Source organism: Triticum dicoccoides, chromosome 5B (assembly GCF_002162155.2).
Source record: "Triticum dicoccoides isolate Atlit2015 ecotype Zavitan chromosome 5B, WEW_v2.0, whole genome shotgun sequence".
NCBI lineage: Eukaryota > Viridiplantae > Streptophyta > Magnoliopsida > Poales > Poaceae > Triticum > Triticum dicoccoides.
In genome coordinates this window covers 478,152,166-478,172,135 of record NC_041389.1, presented here as the reverse complement: position 1 = coordinate 478,172,135, position 19,970 = coordinate 478,152,166, and the positions used below count along the sequence as shown (strand labels likewise).

The following is a 19,970-nucleotide window of genomic DNA, read 5'->3' as shown; positions in this document are numbered from 1 at the left end:
TTGTGGGTCTCATTCCCATCTCCCTCGATGCATTATCTATCACATTACGTGATAGACCGTTAGTAAAAGGATTTGCCAGATTTTTAGATGTTTGGATATAGTCCAATGCAATAACTCCGGAGTTTTTCATTTTTCTGACAGACTTTAACCTTCTCTGAACGTGTCTTGATGACTTCATGTTATCCTTTGAGCTGCTCACTTTAGTGATCACAGTTTGATTGTCACAATTCATAAGGATACCCGGTATAGGTTTCTCAACTACCAGCAAGTCATTCAAGAGCTGACGAAGCCAATCTTCTTCGACCATAGCTGTATCTAGTGTTGTGGGTTCTGCTTCCATTGTTGACCTCGTTAAGATGGTCTGCTTGCAAGACTTCCAAGAAACAGCGCCACCTCCATGAGTGAATACATAACCGCTCGTGGCCTTTATCTCATCAGCATCTGAGATCCAGTTTGAGTCACTATACCCTTCAAGCACCTTTGGATGCGCAGTGTAGTGAATTCCATAATTTGCAGTGCCTTTCAAATAACGCAAAACTCTCTCTAGAGCTTTCCAATGCACATCTCCTGGTTTTGAAACAAACCGACTCAGTTTGCTAATAGCAAAAGAGATGTCAGGTCTTGTAGCACTTGCTAAGTACATAAGCGAGCCAATAATCTGAGAATACTTCAATTGATCTCGAACAATTCTTCGATTCTTTTGAAGCAGTACGCTAGCATCATATGGTGTTGGAGAGGGCTTGCAGTCACTATAGCCAAAGCGACTCAAGATCTTTTCCACATAGTGAGGTTGAAGCAATGTAATCTCACCATCATCATCTCTCAACAACTTGATGTTCAGAATGACATCAGCCACTCCTAAATCCTTCATCTCAAAACAGCGAGATAGGAAATCCTTGACCTCCTTAATAACATTCAGATTTGTTCCGAAAATCAGTATGTCATCAACATACAAGCAAAGCATAAATCCCTCGCCCCCACCATGGCGATAGTACACACATTTGTCAGCTTCATTCACAACAAAGCCTGCAGCTATTAGAGTTCTTTCGAACTTCTCATGCCACTGTTTGGGTGCTTGCTTGAGTCCATACAAAGACTTCAGCAACTTGCACACTTTCCCTTCCTGACCATCTATTACAAACCCATCTGGTTGTTCCATATAAATTTCCTCATCCAACTCTCCATTTAGGAAAGCAGTCTTAACATCCATTTGATGAACGAGAAGATCATGTGAGGCAGCTAGTGAAAGTAGAACTCGAATAGTGGTCAGTCGAGCCAGAGGTGAGTAAGTATCAAAGAAGTCTTCACCTTCCTTTTGGGTATAACCCTTTGCCACGAGCCGAGCCTTGTACTTTTCAATAGTACCATCAGGCCTAAGCTTCTTCTTGAATACCCATTTGCATCCTATAGGTTTGCACCCATAAGGACGATCAGTTATCTCCCAAGTTTCATTCGCCAAGATGGAATCCATCTCGCTACGAACCGCTTCCTTCCAGTAGTCAGCATCTTCCGATGCATAGGCCTCCGAAATAGAACTGGGAGTGTCATCTATGAGATACACAAGAAAATCATCACCAAAGGACTTTGCAGTCCTCTGTCTCTTGCTCCTAGTAGGAACTTCATTGTTTTCCTCCACAGGACTTTCAAAGTGTTCCATCGAAATGGCAGGTTTGGTAATTGTAACTGGTTCCTGATTCGATGAGCTAGGCATCTCCTGATTAGATGAGGTAGCCATATCCTTCATGGGAAAGATATCTTCAAAGAAAATCGCATCATTTGACTCCATGATCGTACCGACATGCATGTCAGGTACCTCAGATTTTACAACCAAGAATCTATAGCCAATGCTATGAAAAGCATATCCCAGGAAAACACAATCCATAGTTTTTGGTCCCAGCTTCCGCTTCTTTGGAATTGGTACATTGACTTTCGCCAAACAGCCCCATGTTCGCAGGTAAGAGAGTTTTAACCTTTTCTTCTCCCATTCCTCGAATGGAGTTATCTCTTTGTTCTTTGTGGGAACTCGGTTTAGGACATGACATGCAGTCAATATTGCCTCCCCCCACCATGCCTTGGAGAGACCCGATGTGTCTAACATGGCGTTAACCAAATTAGTTAGAGTACGGTTCTTTCTTTCGGCCACCAATTTGACTGAGGTGAGTAGGGAGGCGTCCTCTCATGGATTATACCATGTTCTGCACAAAAAGCATCAAATTCATTGGAAAAATACTCTCCACCACGGTCGGACCTAAGCCTCTTGATTTTTTGATCAAGTTGGTTTTCCACTTCAGCTTTATAGATCTAGAAAAAGTTCAAAACCTCATCCTTAGATTTCAGAAGATACACATGGCAGTATCTAGTGGAGTCGTCAATTAATGTCATGAAATATTTCTTTCCACCTTTTGTCAAAACACCATTCATTTCACATAGATCTGAATGTATTAGTTCTAGTGGTGCAAGATTTCTCGTCTCCGCAGTCACGTGAGACTTACGAGGTTGCTTAGCTTGCACACACACTTGACACTTAGATCCCTTGACAGTGGTGAAACTAGGGATTAAGTTCAACTTTTCTAGTCGCGACATGCAACCAAAGTTAACATGACAAAGACGTGAATGCCACACATTTGATCCACTATTGTTGCAAATATGATTAACAACTTTATTACAAACGTCTGATAAGGATAAACGAAACAGGCCTCCTGACTCATAGCCTTTACCAACAAAGGTTCCATACTTGGAGATTACAAATTTATTCGACTCAAAGACAATCTTGTAGCCATCTCTACACAGAAGAGATCCGCTAACAAGATTTTTATTGACGGAGGGGACATAATGCACGTTCTTCAGCCGCACGATCTTCCCCGAAGTAAACTTCAGATCGACCGTGCTAACAACACGAACAGAAGCACTTGAACCGTTACCCATTAGCACGGTTGAAGTCCCTGCGGTCTGATAAGACGAAAACATGGAAATATCACCGCATACATGCACATTAGCACCCATGTCAATCAACCAATCAGGAGAATGACATACTGAAAGAATAGTGGGAAATATACCATACCCAGCATCCTTCATGTCAGTGTCTCCAATGATAACATTAGCGGTCTTGCCGCCTTTCCCAGGATGACGCTTGTCATAGCGATTGGGGCAACTAGGAGCCCAATGATCAGGATCTCCACACACATGACAGACACCTTTCTTCTTGTCATTCTTCTTCTTGAAGTTCGTGTGCTGCACAGCCTTGTTCTTCCCATCAAACTTTGCTTTACCATCAAGCTTGCCCTTGTTCTTGAACTTGTGGGACTGGAAGTTTTTCTTCTGTACCAGATTGGCACTAGATCCTCCCTCAATACCTCGAGCACATGTGTCCTTTGCTCTCGCCTTTTCTTCCACATCAAGAGTACCAATGAGATCTGGAACGGAAAACTCCTGTCTCTTATGCTTCAGTAAGGTAGCAAAGTTCCTCCATGAAGGAGGAAGCATAGTGATGATACCCCCGGCAACAAACTTGTCCGGTAGCATGCAATTGAAGTGCTCAAGTTCTCTAGCAAATAACTGTATCTCATGAACCTGCTCAACCACGGAGCGCTATTCAGTCATCCTGTAATCATAGAATTTCTCCATGATGTACAGCTCAGTGCCAACATCCGAGACCCCAAACTTGGTCTCGAGTGCGTCCCACATATCTTTTCCATTATCAATTGACGCATAAGCATCAACAATGTTATCACCAAGAACACTCAAGAGAGCAGCCTTAAACAAGGTATCCATTTTCTGAAAAGCTTGTGCCTGTTGGGCATCTTGCTCCCCTTCAGGTTTGCCAAGAGTAGCGTCATAACAGCTCATGGTCTAAAACCATAAGACTGCTCTCACGCGCCACCTCTTATAGTGGATACCCTCAAACATAGGAGGTCTCATGGAAGCAGCAAAACCACTTGGGGTAAATTGCCTATAATAAGGGTTCTGGATTGTTGGAAATATGAGCAATTTACCGAATGATTTTATTAACAAAAATACTAGATAAAGCATGACTAAAATAGCAAATATAAAGCAAGTCATGCAATCTGACAGAGAGAAGGTAAACATCATCTGCATATATGAACTTGAGGTAAACATATCTAGAACAGACACTAGATGAAGTTGCTTATACGAAACAGAACCTAACATACGTAGGGCAGAAACTAGAGCCAAGAACTGTAGGAGGACTTCTAACAGAAAGGAGAAGAACATGTACGGCACAGCAGTAGCAGAAGCGCTGGACTTGGGGTCGGTGTCCTCGCCTGCCATGTCGTCGAGGAGGTCGTGGATGTCGGGGAAGAAGTCGTCATCGGGGAAGTAGTCATCAGCGACCGGATCATCCGTGATGAAGCAGCTAGTAGTCGCGCTGAGCGCTCCCCAAAAACCTTATCACCCTTCTCCCATACAGGACTCAAAAGGTGCGGTCTCGGAGGCCTACTGTCCCGACCTGCGGTGCACGCCGCAAGCCGAGATGAGGAAGAAGGTAGCAGCAGCGCAGTGCTCAAGAACTTGTGGCGAGAGGAGGAAGAGATTCTGGTACGTCTCTCTGGGAGGAGCGACCTCCCTTTTATAGGCGCAAGAGAAGGAGTCGAGAGGCTGCGCTGGGAGCTGAAGAGAACGAGGGAGACGAAACGAACAGGCAGCAGGCGAAGAGGTGCGCCGTTCGTATTCAATCTCCACTACAGCAAAACGTTTCAGCTTTCGCGTGCCCTTTCGTATACCCGTAGTGCGTGGCAAAAATTTACATCGGCTCGGCTCATTCCCGCAACCCGCAGCGCGTCGTGACAAGGCGTGGCGAGGTGGGCGGCGGAGGAGGAGCGCGCGTGGATGTCCCTCTTGTTCTCATGCTCATACAAGTGGGGAAGGAGCCTCCCTTATAAAGAGGTCCAACTCCCTCTAAACTAGCAAGGTGGGACTAAACTTTAGTTCCACCTCTTGCCTTGCACGAATGGGCTGCGTGGGCCTCTAGGATTTATTAGGAATTTCTGAAACTGCTATTGCACTAGGCCCAAATAGACAAAAATTCCAGCAGAAACTACACATCCACTCAAAGCTCATTTTACGCGTAGGAACGAGGCAAGTCAATTCCATAGGATGGCAAGTGTCATCCTATCAAATTCCTATACTACTCCTAATTCCTACATTTTGGTTTCCACCAAACCGAATGAGCCCGAAAACTATTGTGATCCCTTATACTTGTGGGTTATCAAGAATCGCCTGCTACTTGTGAGCTACGTTGGGATTTCCCCCAAAGAGGAAGGGTGAAGCAATATAGTAGTTGATAAGTATTTCCCTCAGTGAGAACCAAGGTTATCGAACCAATAGGAGAATCACACCAAGCCTAGTGAAAAACACCTGCACACACAAAGAGCAAATACTTGCACCCAACGCGGGCACGAGGGTTGTCAATCCCCTTGAACTCTTTACTTCCAAGGATCAAATCTGGTAGTGGTAGATACATAAATTGCAAAACAAAATAAAAGTAAATAAGTTGTTGCAATGTATTTTGGTTTTTTGTAATATAATAAAATAGACCAGGGGTCTATAGTTTTTAGTAGAGGCTTCTCTCTTGAAACATATCATATGGTGGGTAAACAAATTCCTGTTGGGCAACTGATAGAAAAGTGCATAGTTATGATGTTATTCATGGCAATGATCATGTATATAGGCATTACGTCTGTGACTAGTAGACCGAAACAATTCTGCATCTACTACTATTACTCCACTAATCGACCACTATCCAGCATGCATCTATGATATTAAGTTTATGACAAACATAGTAACACTTTAAGCAAGATGACATAATGCAGACAAAATAAAATCAAGCAATATGAATGAACCCCATCGTTTTACCCTTAATGCTAACAGTACAAATACGTGCCTCGCTACCCTTCCTGTCACGAGGTGAGGACACCGCAAGATTGAACCCATTATAAAGCACCTCTCCCACTAAAGATAAATCAATCTAGTTGGCCAAACCAAACGGGTAGATCAGAGAGAAATACAAAGTTATAACAATCATGCATAATGAAGTGCAACAAAGACTCAATTACTTTCAATAAATAATCAGATCATAAACCCATAATTCATTGGATCCCAACAGACACACCGCAAAAGAAAATTACATCGGATAGAACTCCATGAAGATCATGGAGAACTTTGTATTGAAGATTAAAGAGAGAGAAGAAGCCATCTAGCTACTAGCTATGGACCCTTAGGTCCCTGGTAAACTACTCACACATCATTGGAGGGCAGCAAGGTTGATGTAGAAGCCCTCCGTGATCGATTCCCCCTCCGGCAGAGTACCGAAAAATGCCTCCAGATGGGATCACGGAAGAACAGAAGCTTGCGGTGATGAAAAAAGTGTTTCGGGTGGCTCTCTATTGGTTTTAGGATTTATGGGAATTTAGGGAGTTGGAATTAGGTCAAATGGAGCTCTGTGGGTCCCACAAACTCAGGAGGGTGCCTGGTGAGCTTGTTGTGCTCTCGTAGCTCCCCTGGTCTCCTCCCGAGGCTCGTAGGGTCCCTTCCTTCTAGAAAAAATCATCGTAAAATTTTATAGTGTTAGGACTTCGTATTGATCTCCTGAAAAACCAAAAACATGCAGAAAATAGCAACTGCCACTGAGCACTGGGTCAATAGGTTAGTTCCCAAAAATGATATAAAATTGCATATCCTCAGAAGAATGCTAGGTGGCGGGTGAGGCGGATTCATTTGAGATCGAACATGGAGAGAACACAGATTTGAGCGGAGGTGGGACTTGCTGGGACAAGAGGAGGCAGGGAATCAACGTTAGGTCCAGGCCGGTGGCACCGACGCAAGTATCGCCGCCGGGGCACCACGCACACCGTCGCCCGGCTTATCCCGCACCGTTGGGATTTACTCGGATCCACCCTAGGAATGCCCAAGCTCCTTTTTTGCCGGTGCCACCGTAGTTTATTTGGGGGTAAGTCCTTAATCACATGGATATATGGATTCATATTTCGAGTTTAGGAAAAAAATGGGCTATGAATTGGGAAATTTTCCACATTAGGGTTTCACAAGTCGCCAATTTCCCTTGTGCTCTTTGTTGTGTGAACCGAATTAGCGAAAGAAAAACTTTACTTGGTGCCATCAAAACTTAACCAGGAGTAAAACATGCAATTATGATCATGGGTTGCGAACCGAACATCATCAGCCCTTATCTAGAACACTTAGAACCAGATAATGAGTAAGAACTTGACCGTCATCATTATAATTTATACACCCTCCGTAAAGAAATTTAAGTGCATTTAGATCACTACTCTTATATTTCTTTACAAAGGGAGTAGAAACAACTACTCCCCTTAATGTAATAAGTTAACACCAAGCTGCTATGATACTGATGTCATATACATGCTTAACATTTTTGCATGTAATCGTGAACTAGAACAACTTGAATGTAAAGCAAAAATGAGATGGTCAATATCAAATATGGGATTAGCCATTGGAGGCGAAAGCGAGGCCGCATGCATGCTTGGTGCAGGCATGGGGAAGGTCAGCGCAACACTGGTGTGGTTGCATGGTGAAGGTCAGCGCAACAATGATGTGGTGCACTATGAAGGTCAGCGGAACAACGTTTTACGTTTTACGTCGTAACTGTTCAATTTTGCCCCTTTGTCATGTATATGAAAGAATGACCGTTGCATGAAATGCACGGAGGAGGGAATGAGGAGAGCACATCGCCAATGGCGAATCTACAAAAAAATGGAGGAGGGGGGGGGGGGCTGGGCTGCCCGGGTCACGCAAACATGTGTTGGGCCGGGCTGACATGTGGCTCGGGTGGGCCTTGAAACTAGTATAAAAGCTAATTTTACATTGCCTTAAAACCCCCAATGCATGAGAATTAATACCGCAACCCCAATGCATGAGAATTAATACCACTACCATTCCTGATCCCTGCATTCTACGCAAACTAATCCGACGGCACATTCGTCAAGTGGGGTGGCAAGAGTTTTTCTTGGTACGCACGCTTAACCCTATATATACAAACATAATTAGGAACGGAGGGAGTACGCAATATAGCACGTTAGCAACCATACAACAAACTTAGCGTCCCTGGGCGCATAAAAACCATTTTCGAGCTTCAAATATCCGCCAAATGAACTTCGTATCAATTATGATATACTCCAGTAGTAAAAATGAGAACCACAAAGCAGCACATCTATAGTAGTTGAAACATTTCTATATCTGGTTTTCATCGGAAAAAGGAGTTTTCACGGAAGAGCCAATCACACAAATAGCCCAACGACAGGCTTTGGTGGAGTTGACCAAGCCAAGGCCCGGCGGCACCTTTTGCCCAGGCTTGCAGCCGCGGACACGAACCAGATCCCGCCGGTGATGGGGTTATGCGTGTCGTTAGGTTAGTTTTACCAGATCCCGGCGACCAGGCTGGGCTTAACCAGAGTAATCCCTTCCGCCCCGCCCCGTCGCGCCCCTGGAGGATTCCAACGGGAGCGGCGGCGGCGAGAGGCACGGCCCCGACCTTCCCCTCAACCGCCGGCCGCCGCTTCCGGAGGGGGAGACGATGCCGCTGCGGTGGCCGAGGGCGAGGCGCGTCGCGGCGGCCCTCAGCCAGGTCGACGCCGACCTCGCCGCGCGTCCTCCAGATGCAGGTAAGAGCATCTCCATCTCGTTAAATTTTCCACTCGTTTGGGGGCTGCCGGCGAAATTTTTGGCCTGGGGGCGGGGGGTGGCAAAATTTTCAACTCGTTGCGCCCCCCAGCGCAGCGGCGTCGATGACCTCCTCGGCGCGCGCCCAGCAGAGGAGCGAGCAGAGCAGGCACCGGCGGCCGCCGGCGAGGACGCATGGCCCGCCGCAAGTTCCGGCTGTCCGACATGATACCCAACGCCTGGTTCTACAAGCTCCGCGACATGGGCGCCCACGGACGCGGCGGCGTCGGGGTGCATCATCGGTCCTCGTCGGCTCGGTCCTACCAGCAGCCGCCGTCGGCTAGGTGGAGCATGGAGGCCGTGCAGCGGCCGCCGTTGTTGGAGCCGCCGGTCACGCCAACGAAGGAGTTGCCCCGTGCCCTGCTCCCTTGCAGGGCGTCATACTACTACTCTACCAGAGACAGGGAGGTCCGGGCACCGCTGGCTCCGAAGCCGCCGAGGCTCAAGGACGCGCAATCGCCGACGAGGAGCTCCAGGAGGCGGCACAAGGTGGGCCACGCGCCTGAAAAAAGAGGACCTGGGTCACCTCCCGCCTGCAGGAAGGAGCCCGTGGTCGGCGCGCTAGGCAGCTCTGGTGATCGCGTCAACGGTGACAGGCCTGGCGTGGTGTGCATACCTCAGCTGCGAGATACTCGAGGACGGCGGCGAGGTAGACGGGGGCGCCGGAGCTGATGCGCTGGGCGTAGCGGCGAGGGAGCGCCCGATGCGGCCGACGGGGAACTGCAGCCCGGCCGAGAGAGAGAGAGAGGATGGGTGTGTGTGTGGAGGGGAGCACGTGGGTGGGCCAGGGAGGGAAAGGGACGAGAGAGGAGAGAGAGACGCTGGCAGGTGGGTCAGCGCCTGCAAAACGGCGAATTAAGCCCCCCAGGTGTCCCCCAGCTCCCTGGGTTTGCCTTGGGGTCGCCGGCTCATTTTTTGGCCAGATCCGGCGCTAATCGAGGTCGTGGGGGCGCGAGTGGGACTTTTTTCATCCGCCGGCGGTTAAAAAGTGCTCCTGGGGGGACGGGTGGAGATGCTCTAAGTTGACTAGATCTCGCGGCCCCCGGCCGTCTCGTCCCCGTCCCTAGGGTTCCGATGCGCATGACTGACATCCCGATATTTTAATTCTTTTGTGGGAGCGACTAACATGTACATCCCGTTTGGATCGGTGCAGGAGAGGCCGTACATGATGCTGCGGATGAACGAAGCCGGCGGCGGCGAGGGCAGCGATTACGGGAGCTCGGAGGCTGGGAGCTACGAGTACGAGGAGGAGCTGGAGCACCACCTCCGCCTCCGCCACCAGGAGCACTCGGGTGGCGTCGATGGTGCTGCTGTGATATCGAGGCTGAGGGTGAGGACAAGTGCTAGGATTGGATGAGCTCTCTGAGGAGAGTTGAGTACGAGGAGGAGGGGTTCGATGATGATGCGGAGGTGGAGGATGTGGAGCCAGAGCTAGACACTGCAGAGTACGAGGATGACGAGGCTTACACGCGAGTGCTTCAGTACGCCAAGGAGCATGAGGTCTCCGCGCAGCTTATGGGCCCTCGCTGGGATTCAGCGATTGTTTATGGATTTTTTTCCAGCTCAATTCATGTTTCCCGCGGACTGCTGATGTGCACTTTTGCTTTGTAGGGCGGGCAGTGAGCATGTCGAGGATCACATAAATGACGTGCAGGTAGTGATTTATGTTTCCTTGTCTTGGATGGATTTATTTTTTGTATTTGCAAGTTGGAAGGTCAAAGGTGGGAGCACTCAAATTTTGATGAATGACCTTGGATCTACAGCAATGCTTATTTTGTTAATGTGTGTGACATACAGTGTAGTACTTGCTTATTTCATTGAAGCAGTGACATAATTCCTTGGTAGAGCTAATTTATTCTTTGATATATTATGCTAAAAGTGGTAAATTTACCTCTTGCCATGTTTTCTCCGGGGATTGTGGCATGCACCTCTGATTAGAACTGTCTTTGTTCAAATTGTGGTACTGTGTTTTTGCTTACTTATTGAAACCAGCCAAATTTGACTGAGTAACTTACATTTACAAATCGGCATGTTACTGAAAAAACACAGGATTCATGGCAAGAGGTTGATCCAGATGAGTACTCATATGAGGCAAGTTTTTTTTTTGCTTTATTCCCTTTGGTGCCTGGGCTTGCATCTAAAGTTCCAAGATGCAATGCTAATGGTTCTAGTCATGGTTTCAGGAATTAGTTGCATTGGGTGGAGTGGTTGGTACAGAAAGAAGAGGTCTCTCTGCTGATACACTTGCTTCCTTACCTTCAGTAACTTACAACACAAAAGACATGCAAGACGGCAACACAGAACAGTACGTTCAAATACTTTTAAGTTTCATAGCCTTCCAATAATATATATTAAAGTGGCATGCTAACTTGTAATTATTGTTGGTAGATGTGTAATTTGTCGCATGGGATTTGAGGAAGGTGAATCCTTGGTTGCACTTCCCTGCAAGCATTCATACCACCCTGACTGCATTAACCAGTCAAATAAAGGTACAGTGCCACTTTCGACCTAGTTATTGTTAGAACATATACAATAGTTCCCCATAGATGAGGATTGCCTATGTTTTCATGGTATGAAGCATATCAGGCAATCACTCTTGCGCCTGAATGAAAAATGTAAGGTTCCTTTGTACCTCTACTATACACCAACCGTCTATGCTTATTAATCTAGTCATCGTCTATGCTTATTAATCTGGTGACCTGAATAGAAATTGTAGGGTCCCTTTGTACCTCTACTATTCACCATACGTCTATGCTTATTACTATACTTATTATGCAGCTATGGCTTGCTGTAGCCTTATACCGTTGTCTGAAATACACTTGTATGCACATATCTCTCTAGAGCACTGTATGATCAAATATGAAATATCTATGATTTAGTTTCATATATCCCCTTTTTAAAAGCTATTTTCATATATTCCTTTTGCTGTCTTAAGTCAAGTAGAATATCATAAGTAGTGGGAGCTATTGAAAGAGGTATGCCATAGTTATTATAAGTAGTACATCCATTTTGGCCACAAAAGAGTTCAAGTAGTTCTAGTGCTATAGTTTAAGCAGTTTTGTCATCCTTCTTTGGTTAAATGAAGATGGCATGATGAAAGAAAAAGAAAGGGAGGCCACTTTGTTGTGCCCGTTAGCATTTTCTTTCTCTGTTTGGGCTTCAGTTTCTTGAACAACATCACTGTTTACAAGTCACATGTGGCATTTATAACCAGTCAAAATGTAACTGATTACCAACACTCAATTATGCACCGAAAACAGCAATCTTCTTTGTTATATTTAGGGACGTGGCTATAGAACAAACATGTGATGCATAGTACTTCAGAGCACACACCCCTATTTAGGCAAGTATGAAAGCGCTGTCCCACGCGGTTTCCAAAAAAGTAAAAGAAGGCATGGCAAGTAATGAGCTTTCCCAGGTGAAATGCGACGACCCAGTCCAGTGTATATGCCATCTTATTATCAGCAAGTAATGAGCTGTCCCAGGTAAAATGCGACCATGCAGTAATAGCATGTGGTTGCAGATCGCATGGCCCGCAGGGGTGTGCGCCCTGTTTTGCAAAATAGTGCAGCTGCACCTTTTAAACTTTTGGCTTATTTAGTTATTTACCATTAGGGCTAACTTATTTACCATTAGATCTAAATTCAATTTACAATATTGACTTGTATGAGTCAAGTAATGAATTTAAGGTTTGGCAATCAAGTATGTTTAAACTAGTGGACTGCGGAGTTTTTTCCATTGTTGCCTGGATCAATGAAACACTTGGACAGTCTTCATGTGCCAGCTAGTGAAGTTAGTTAAGGACGTCAAGTTACACATAACTCTATTCTCGGTATGGATTATATATCCAATAGCTTAGTGGGCTAATGCAATAGCTAGGTGGACCCATAAGAGCACATTCTCGTTGAGAAATTCTTATATAATGACCTTTGAATTGTAGCCAGTTAACTTCGCATAATTTGTACTCCCTCTGTCCCAAAATTCTTGTCTTAGATTTGTCTAGATACGGATGTATCTAACACTAAAATGTAACTAGATACATCCGTATCTAGACAAATCTATGACAAGAATTTTTGGATGGAGGGAGTATCCCTTACTACAAAAAATTGGGCCTTACCGTGTGGGGAGGTTGCTAAAGCAATAAAAAACTTGTTCATCATTCATATTTTGATACAAATAAATCAAGTTTAAAATTCACCATATATATCGATATAAATAAAACATAATAGAGTAAAGATACATATAGAGTTCAAAACCATGCAAATATAGCTACAACAGAGAGTAAAGATACATATAGAGTTCAAAACCATGCAAATATAGCTACAACAGAGTAAAGATACATATAACATTTATTTATTTTTGAAATAATCTAAGAATTATTCATCTTCATGCCAAGTTTCCAACAATACAAGCTTTTGGCATTCTCTGTGACAAGAGTGCCATAAAAGTTAAAAGGCAAGTTCTAATAGGACGGCGGTTCGACCTGTAATGTTGTATGATGTTGAGTGTTGTCCGACTAAAAGGCGACATGTTCAGCAGTTAGGTGTGGCGGAGATGCGCATGTTGAGATGGATGTGTGGCCACACAAGGAAGGACCGAGTTCGGAATGATGATAAACGAGATAGAGTTGGGTAGCCGATTGAAGAGAAGCTTGTCCAACATCGTCTGAGATGGTTTGGGCATATTCAATGCAAGCCTCTAGAAGCGCCAGTGCATAGTGGACGGCTAAAACGTGTCGATAATATCAAGAGAGGTTGGGGTAGACCGAACTTGACATGGGAGGAGTCCGTAAAGAGGGATCTCAAGGGCTGGAGTATCAACAGAGAACTAGTCATGGACAGGGGTGCGTGGAAGCTTGCTATCCATGTGCCAGAACCATGAGTTGGTTGCGAGATCTTATGGGTTTCACCTCTAGCCTACCCCAACTTGTTTGGGACTAAAGGCTTTGTTGTTGTTATTTGTTGCCAAGTTGCCAACAATAGAAATAGTCGCCGACTGGTATAAAGAAGATAAAATCCATCTTCTTCACTAGTTGGACTGCTCGGGCTTGTCACCATTAGGCCCCCCACAAGCAACTGTACCCGTAGACATAGAATGTTTAGGTGTTAGCTCGCAGTGTCAAATGTGTGTTTAGCTTATATTGCATTCCATCTGTGTAGAGCAGAGACACGATTGATGAAGTACGTGGCGGTTACCTATGAGGGTGCCTCTGTGGGCTCTGGCCATGCACTCCCTGATCCTAGCCATCCTACTCATGCGACATCATTGGGCTTGTTCGCTACCGGCACCACTGCTCGGCCGATGCCACATGTTGTCCCTGCGTTCGAAACCTCCCCAATTGATACTGTGCCATGACCGCCCAACGATTCCACCATGCACATTGTGCCGGTGCCGAGGTTGGCTGCCCATGATGGAAACGTTGGGTGGTTGTGGCACAATATGCATCGGGGAGGCGTCAAACTTAGGCACATCGTGTGGCGGGGCTGACCGGTGGCAAACAAGGCCGAGGCACAAGTCGAATGATGAGGATAACCAGGATCATGGAGGTTGCCCGAAGAGCCTGCTTGGACACCCTCGCAAGTAGTAGTATGTACTCTATCCATAGTGCTTGTGTTCGATGCTCAGATGTAATTCAACCTGAATGTGCATTTGATACTAGGATCTAACACCTGAACATTTTTGCTGCCATTTTTGTGGCCACACATCCATGCGCATGTTGAGATGGATGTGTGGCCACACGAGAAAGGACCGAGTCCGGAATGATGATATACGAGATAGAGTTGGGGTAGCACCGATTGAAGAGAAGCTTGTCCAACATCGTCTGAGATGATTTGGGCATATTCAACACAGGCCTCCAGAAGCCCCAGTGCATAGCGGACGGCTAAAGCATGCTGATAATGTCAAGAGAGACCAGGGTAGACCGAACTTGACACGGGAGGAGTCTGTAAAGAGAGATCTGAAGAATTGGAGTATCACCAAAGAACTAGCCATGGACAGGGGTGCGTGGAAGCTTGCTATCCATGTGCCAGAACCATGAGTTGGTCGCGAGATCTTATGGGTTTCACCTCTAGCCTACCCCAACTTGTTTGGGACTAAAGAGGGTTTGTTGTTGTTGTTGTTGTTGTTGTTGTTGGTGGTGGTGGTGCAGTTGCTCGTGGGGGTCCAACAGGTGGAAACCCCGGGCCGTTTCAGTAGCTAAGAAGATGAATCTTTCTTTTCATGCTGGTGACCGTGTATATTCTGTTGGTGGCAACTTTGCATGTAGGTGGAATAAGTCTTAGATTATTTCTAAAATAAATAAATTCTTAGATGTATATTTACTTAATTGTCAGAGTTGTATTTGCATGGTTTATGTACCAGATTATGTTTTATTTATATCTATGTGTATAGCGAATCCTAAACTTAATATAATTTTGGTTAACATGAATGAATGGAAACATTTTTCTTGTCGTAGCAACCTCCCGACATCCCAAGATATTTTTTTCTAAGAAATACACCTTATCAGAAGTTTACGCCTATAATCCAAAGGTTATTATGCTTGTTAAATTCTTCCTATATAAGAATTGCTCGACAAGAATATGATCTATACGAAAAAGTTCTGCTCTGGCAAAGCATTCATCATGCTTATTTTCTGCTTGTGGTCAGTATGATTTTACAAAGAGCATCTGCACCTTTTTACCTGCTTCAGCTAAAAAAACATTTATTCAGTATTAACGACATGATTTTTTTGCGTGTTAATTAGAGAGGTAATTCAAGTCAGCTATGATGTCTAAAAGGATTGTGTTTCCTTGATAGAGGCCACAAGTAGTTTAGCCAGCATGTCGAAGTTGAAGTTGAATCTAACATCCACAAGGAAAATGTATTAATCTTGTGCAAAGGTATCAATACGACTTGTGTAAGGAAAATCTATTAATCTGCGTGTTGTTTCCTTGCTACATTACTTAAGTTGTATATCGTGGCTCCATGCCAGAGTCGTGGCTCCATGCCAGAGTCCTCTACCGGTAGATTGTGTATTGTTGATCCCATATTAGTAGAGGATTATGTGCACGCTAGTGTAGTGCCTGTACGTTTGCTATTGAACCGCAAAAACTGATTGCAGTTGTATTTGATTAGTACTCTCTCCGTTCCTAAATATAAGTCTTTGTTGAGATTCCACTATGGACTACATACGAAGCAAAATGAGTGAATTTACACTCTAAAATGCATCTATATACATCCGTATGTGGTTCATAGTAGAATCTCAACTTATATTTAGGAACGGGAGAGTAGTATACAACAGCCAATGCACTTGTTGCTTGACATCATAAAAAGCAATACACCAAGTATCAACCAATGGCACGTTTCATGGCTGGATTCTGAAATTTGAAAGTTAGGATGACAGGTATAGGAAGGAGGGGTGGTCGGGGGACGGGGATTGGGGAGCAGGGGTGGCCGGGAAAAGAAATCATGGGCGGATTGACTGGTTGGTTCGGTGTCCCAGTAAAAGAAATCCTGTACCATCATGTACTGATCAAATACTTCCCCATTTAAAACATGAGTAAGGTGGTGGCCTTCTGGTTTGATTGAGTTGTGTATAGCGGCAAATGAGGGGTTCGAGACTCCACAATTGCATTACTTGTTTTTGTTTTCTTTATATATTTTTTAAATCAAAAGAGGTCTGGTGGGGTTGACCTCACCAACAACTTGAATTGCAGCTCTCTCAGATTGTTGACAGGATTTCGTTAAATATGTGCAGGTATGCGCTATGTGTAGCGCGGAAGTTTCTACCTCAACAAACAAGAGGTATGCGCAATGTGTAGCACGGAAGTTTCTACCTCAGCAAACAAGCAGGCATGACCAATAGTTGGCACTTCAAGTTATACCGAGGAAAAAGAAGTTGGCATTTGGGAGTATGTAGTAGCAGCATCATTTATATTATCTTTGATGTTTAAACCAGAGCAGCAAAAACTTGTACAAACTTGTGAAGGGACAAACTTGTACAAATTATCTCATGCTTTAGTTTTCAGTCGCAGAGATATACTGAGAAATATTTGACTTCTAGTTATTCTTTGGAAAGTTTCATGATTATTCATTAAAGCACAGAGATATACTGAGAAATATTTGATTAATAATATATATATATATATTGGGAAATATTTGATTGATAATATATATATATTGGGGAATATTTGATTAATTGGTAGAAAATTAATGCTGGCCTGTATATTTGGCTGCAAATAAATACTAATTAATTTTTAATATTTGAGAGTTAATTTTGTTCTAAAATAATGCTTCGGCAGAGGCTATAAATACCAAGTATCTTTGTTCGTACATAGCACCAGCCTTTGCGTATTGTCTCCTGCCAAAAGACGTACTTGTCTCTCGGCAAAATATGTACCTCGTGCAAACGATCGGGTAGGTTATGTGGACTTAACTTGTACGTACTGTAATAGAATATCGTTGAGTTTGTGAAGCTAATATGTTTTTTATTGCATTTGTGCAGCTAATATGTTTTTTATTGCATTTGTGCAGCGAAAGGATGAGGCGATCAGGAGGCCCACCCAGCATTGGAGGCATCGGGGAGAACTCGACCCGACCAGCAAATCTGTTTGGCCACCTCCTCACCCATGCTCCGGCTACTATAGGAGCGCGGACAAGTAGCCGAGTCCCTCCAAGTGCAACCTTTGCCCATCTCGGTCCTTTCGGAGGTGGCCCGTCGCGTGTTCGTTTTCCGGCCACGGGTGTCTCGCCCGTCCAGAGCTCCCAGCTTGTCGCCCCCCTCACCGGCCATGCCATGCCTGTGCAAAGCAATAACGCCATAACTCCTAATCTGCTTCGGAGGAACGGTGTTTCAGCGTCTTCGGCTATGCTACCTCGGAGGAATGGTGTTTCCGAGTCTTCGGATATGCTGGCTCGGAACCACCATGCCCCGAGCAACGGCATCAACACCGAAGTGTCGGTGCAGATTCATCCCAACTACTACCCCGACTCCATTTTGGTGAATCGTCCTTCTGTGCCACGTCAACCTCCATGCACTTGCACAAGCCGCTCATTTTCACAGTTTCTGGCACAACCACGACAGGAGATGCCTATACAGTTCCGCATGGAGCATGGTGTCCCTAGTGGCCCCATTTCGGTGGCTTCCAATCCTCTTACCACTTTGTCGATGCTAGGAGCGTCGGGATCAAGTCGAGCACAGATTGTCGGGCTACTCAACAGCGTCCACCCTGCTCGTCGTGGCGCACTTACACAAGAAGCGGGCAACATATTTGTGCAGCAGAGAGAGCCGATTGGTCGCAATGATGAGCTAATGGGCTTCGGCGGGGGTCTCCTCCATGGGCATGCGCTTCTTGCGGGCACTGAATCCGTGCAGCGTACGGTGCTGATGGGCACCAACGTCGGTCTCTACCATGGGCATACGCCTCTTGGAGGCCCCAGATCCGTGCCATGCAGACAGCCTACGGGTCTCTTTGCTAGCACGACAAGGGGCGGCGACCAAGCGACCGCGGTAGCGACAAACGATCCCATGGCGTGGCGCCTGGCTAGGATGATAAGAATTAGAGAAACTATGACCAGAGCCCGCACAGACATCCTCGCAGGTACTCACCGCGTACTCCATCCATCGTGTATCATTTTCTCAAATGCAAGTGCGGTACATGCTTAACACTATTTTTCTTCATTTTTGTGTTCGGTGCAGCTGCTCGTGGTCGTGGGAGGCAAGGTGGTGCAAACCAAGAGATGTCCGACTAGACCAATTAGCGAAGAATATGAACCTTGCCGGTCGGCGCCTATCTTCCATCAGCGTGAAGAATAAATCTTAGATCTGTTTTACTCTATTGAAATTGTATTTTGAATAAATGGTCACTAGACCAATGCCATGTTTACTACAATTTATTACTATATCTATATGTAAGACCGTTTTAATTTATTTATTTGATGTTCCTTGGCAAGATGCAATTATATGTACCTCTTGAATTTTCTTTTGAGTAGAATTATGCCATTTGTGTTAAATGGAAGGGGTCAAAGTTGGACAGTTTTGACCGTATAAGCTTGTGTAGGAGCTTATGTTTGCTGAGATGCGAAGCACACAGGGCAATGTTTGCCCATGTTCGGCCCCTCAAGATCGAGGTATACCCTACCTCGGCGTAGACGTATAATATGGATATAGCCATGTATGAGCGCTAGGATGACTACATGGATCACGTAGGTCAAGATGTGTCTGAGAGCAGCCCGGAGTTCCTGCCTTGCCTTATATAGGGGCACACGAATACGGTTTACATGCCAAGTTGGCTACAATCTACCCTATTCTCGAGGGATCACAGTATATCTTTGGGATATCTGTGTCTTGTATGTGAAGTTGATGACCCACCTGGTTTACGTCATGGTCCGAGCCGTGGGCTTGGGCCATCCCGTGGTAGACGGGCGGACTCATACCTCCATCGGTATTACCCCGGGGGCATGGCATCTTCAATAGCCCTGACAGCGTGTTTGGTTCGGGGGAATTAGAGATGGGGAATGTGAGTTGAGGAGTAACGAGACTAAAAGTGCACTGTTTGATTAGGGGGAATGGGAGTTTAAGTGGGAAGGGGAATGGGAGTTGAGGAAGTCAATTCCCACATATTTCTTCCCAGGGGGTACCCTGTTAATTCGTGAAGAGAGTTTTAGCCCATGTTAATTCCCACCATATGCCAAACAAGGGAATGTGAGTAAAAGTCTACTTCCCATAACTAATCCCTTCATAAACACCCTTGTGCAAACTCCCATTCCCCTGCTCAACTATTTACCAAACAGATTGTGAGTCCTTCAAGGTCCGGCCAATTCTGAAAGGAAACTAAACTTAGCGCGATGTTTTGTACTTTGCAACAAGATATTGATGGATTCATGGAATGAATCTTGCAAAGTTCACCCGAACGACATGAACAATGAAGTTAGTGAGCTAGTAAGGGGTAAGTCCTGGTGATATTTGTTGTGAAGCTGCTTTCATATTTGGCATTAAGATCTATAGAGATAGATCGAGACGCCTGATAGGACTTTCACAAAGCACATACCTTGACAAGATTTTTAAGAAATTCAAAATGGACCAGTCAAATAAGGGGTTCTTGCCTGTGTTGCAAGGTGTGAAGTTGAGTCAGACTCAAAGCCCGACCACGACATAAGAAAGAGAAAGGATGAAGGTCATCCCCTATGCCTCAGCCATAGGCTCTATAATGTATGCCATGCTGTGTACCAGATCTGATGTGTGTCTTGCCATAAGTCTAGCAAGGAGATACTAAAGTAATCCA

At 45.3% G+C, this 19,970-nt stretch overlaps 2 protein-coding genes and 1 pseudogene across 2 annotated transcripts; all 3 read left to right on the top strand.

Annotated features, from left to right (window-relative positions):
* Positions 1–7,524: 7,524 nt before the first annotated feature.
* LOC119309787 lies at positions 7,525–16,834 on the top strand (annotated as a pseudogene).
* LOC119310962 lies at positions 8,772–9,407 on the top strand. The gene has a single exon (XM_037586584.1). It carries the CDS (start codon positions 8,845–8,847, stop codon positions 9,379–9,381), a length of 537 nt encoding a protein of 178 aa, XP_037442481.1. The 5' UTR covers positions 8,772–8,844; the 3' UTR covers positions 9,382–9,407.
* Positions 16,835–17,058: 224 nt separating the features above from the next.
* On the top strand, positions 17,059–18,553 carry LOC119305815. Its single transcript, XM_037582230.1, has 2 exons — positions 17,059–18,287; positions 18,386–18,553. Exons 1-2 carry the CDS (start codon positions 17,168–17,170, stop codon positions 18,436–18,438), a joined length of 1,173 nt encoding a protein of 390 aa, XP_037438127.1. The 5' UTR covers positions 17,059–17,167; the 3' UTR covers positions 18,439–18,553.
* The last annotated feature ends 1,417 nt before the right edge of the window (positions 18,554–19,970 follow it).

Coding starts and splice junctions, on each gene's coding strand:
- LOC119305815 (XM_037582230.1), top strand. CDS start 17,168: ATGTTTTTTATTGCATTTGTGCAGCTAATATGTTTTTTATTGCATTTG. Junction 18,288..18,385: donor CCGCACAGACATCCTCGCAG/GTACTCACCGCG, acceptor TGTTCGGTGCAG/CTGCTCGTGGTCGTGGGAGG.
- LOC119310962 (XM_037586584.1), top strand. CDS start 8,845: ATGGCCCGCCGCAAGTTCCGGCTGTCCGACATGATACCCAACGCCTGG.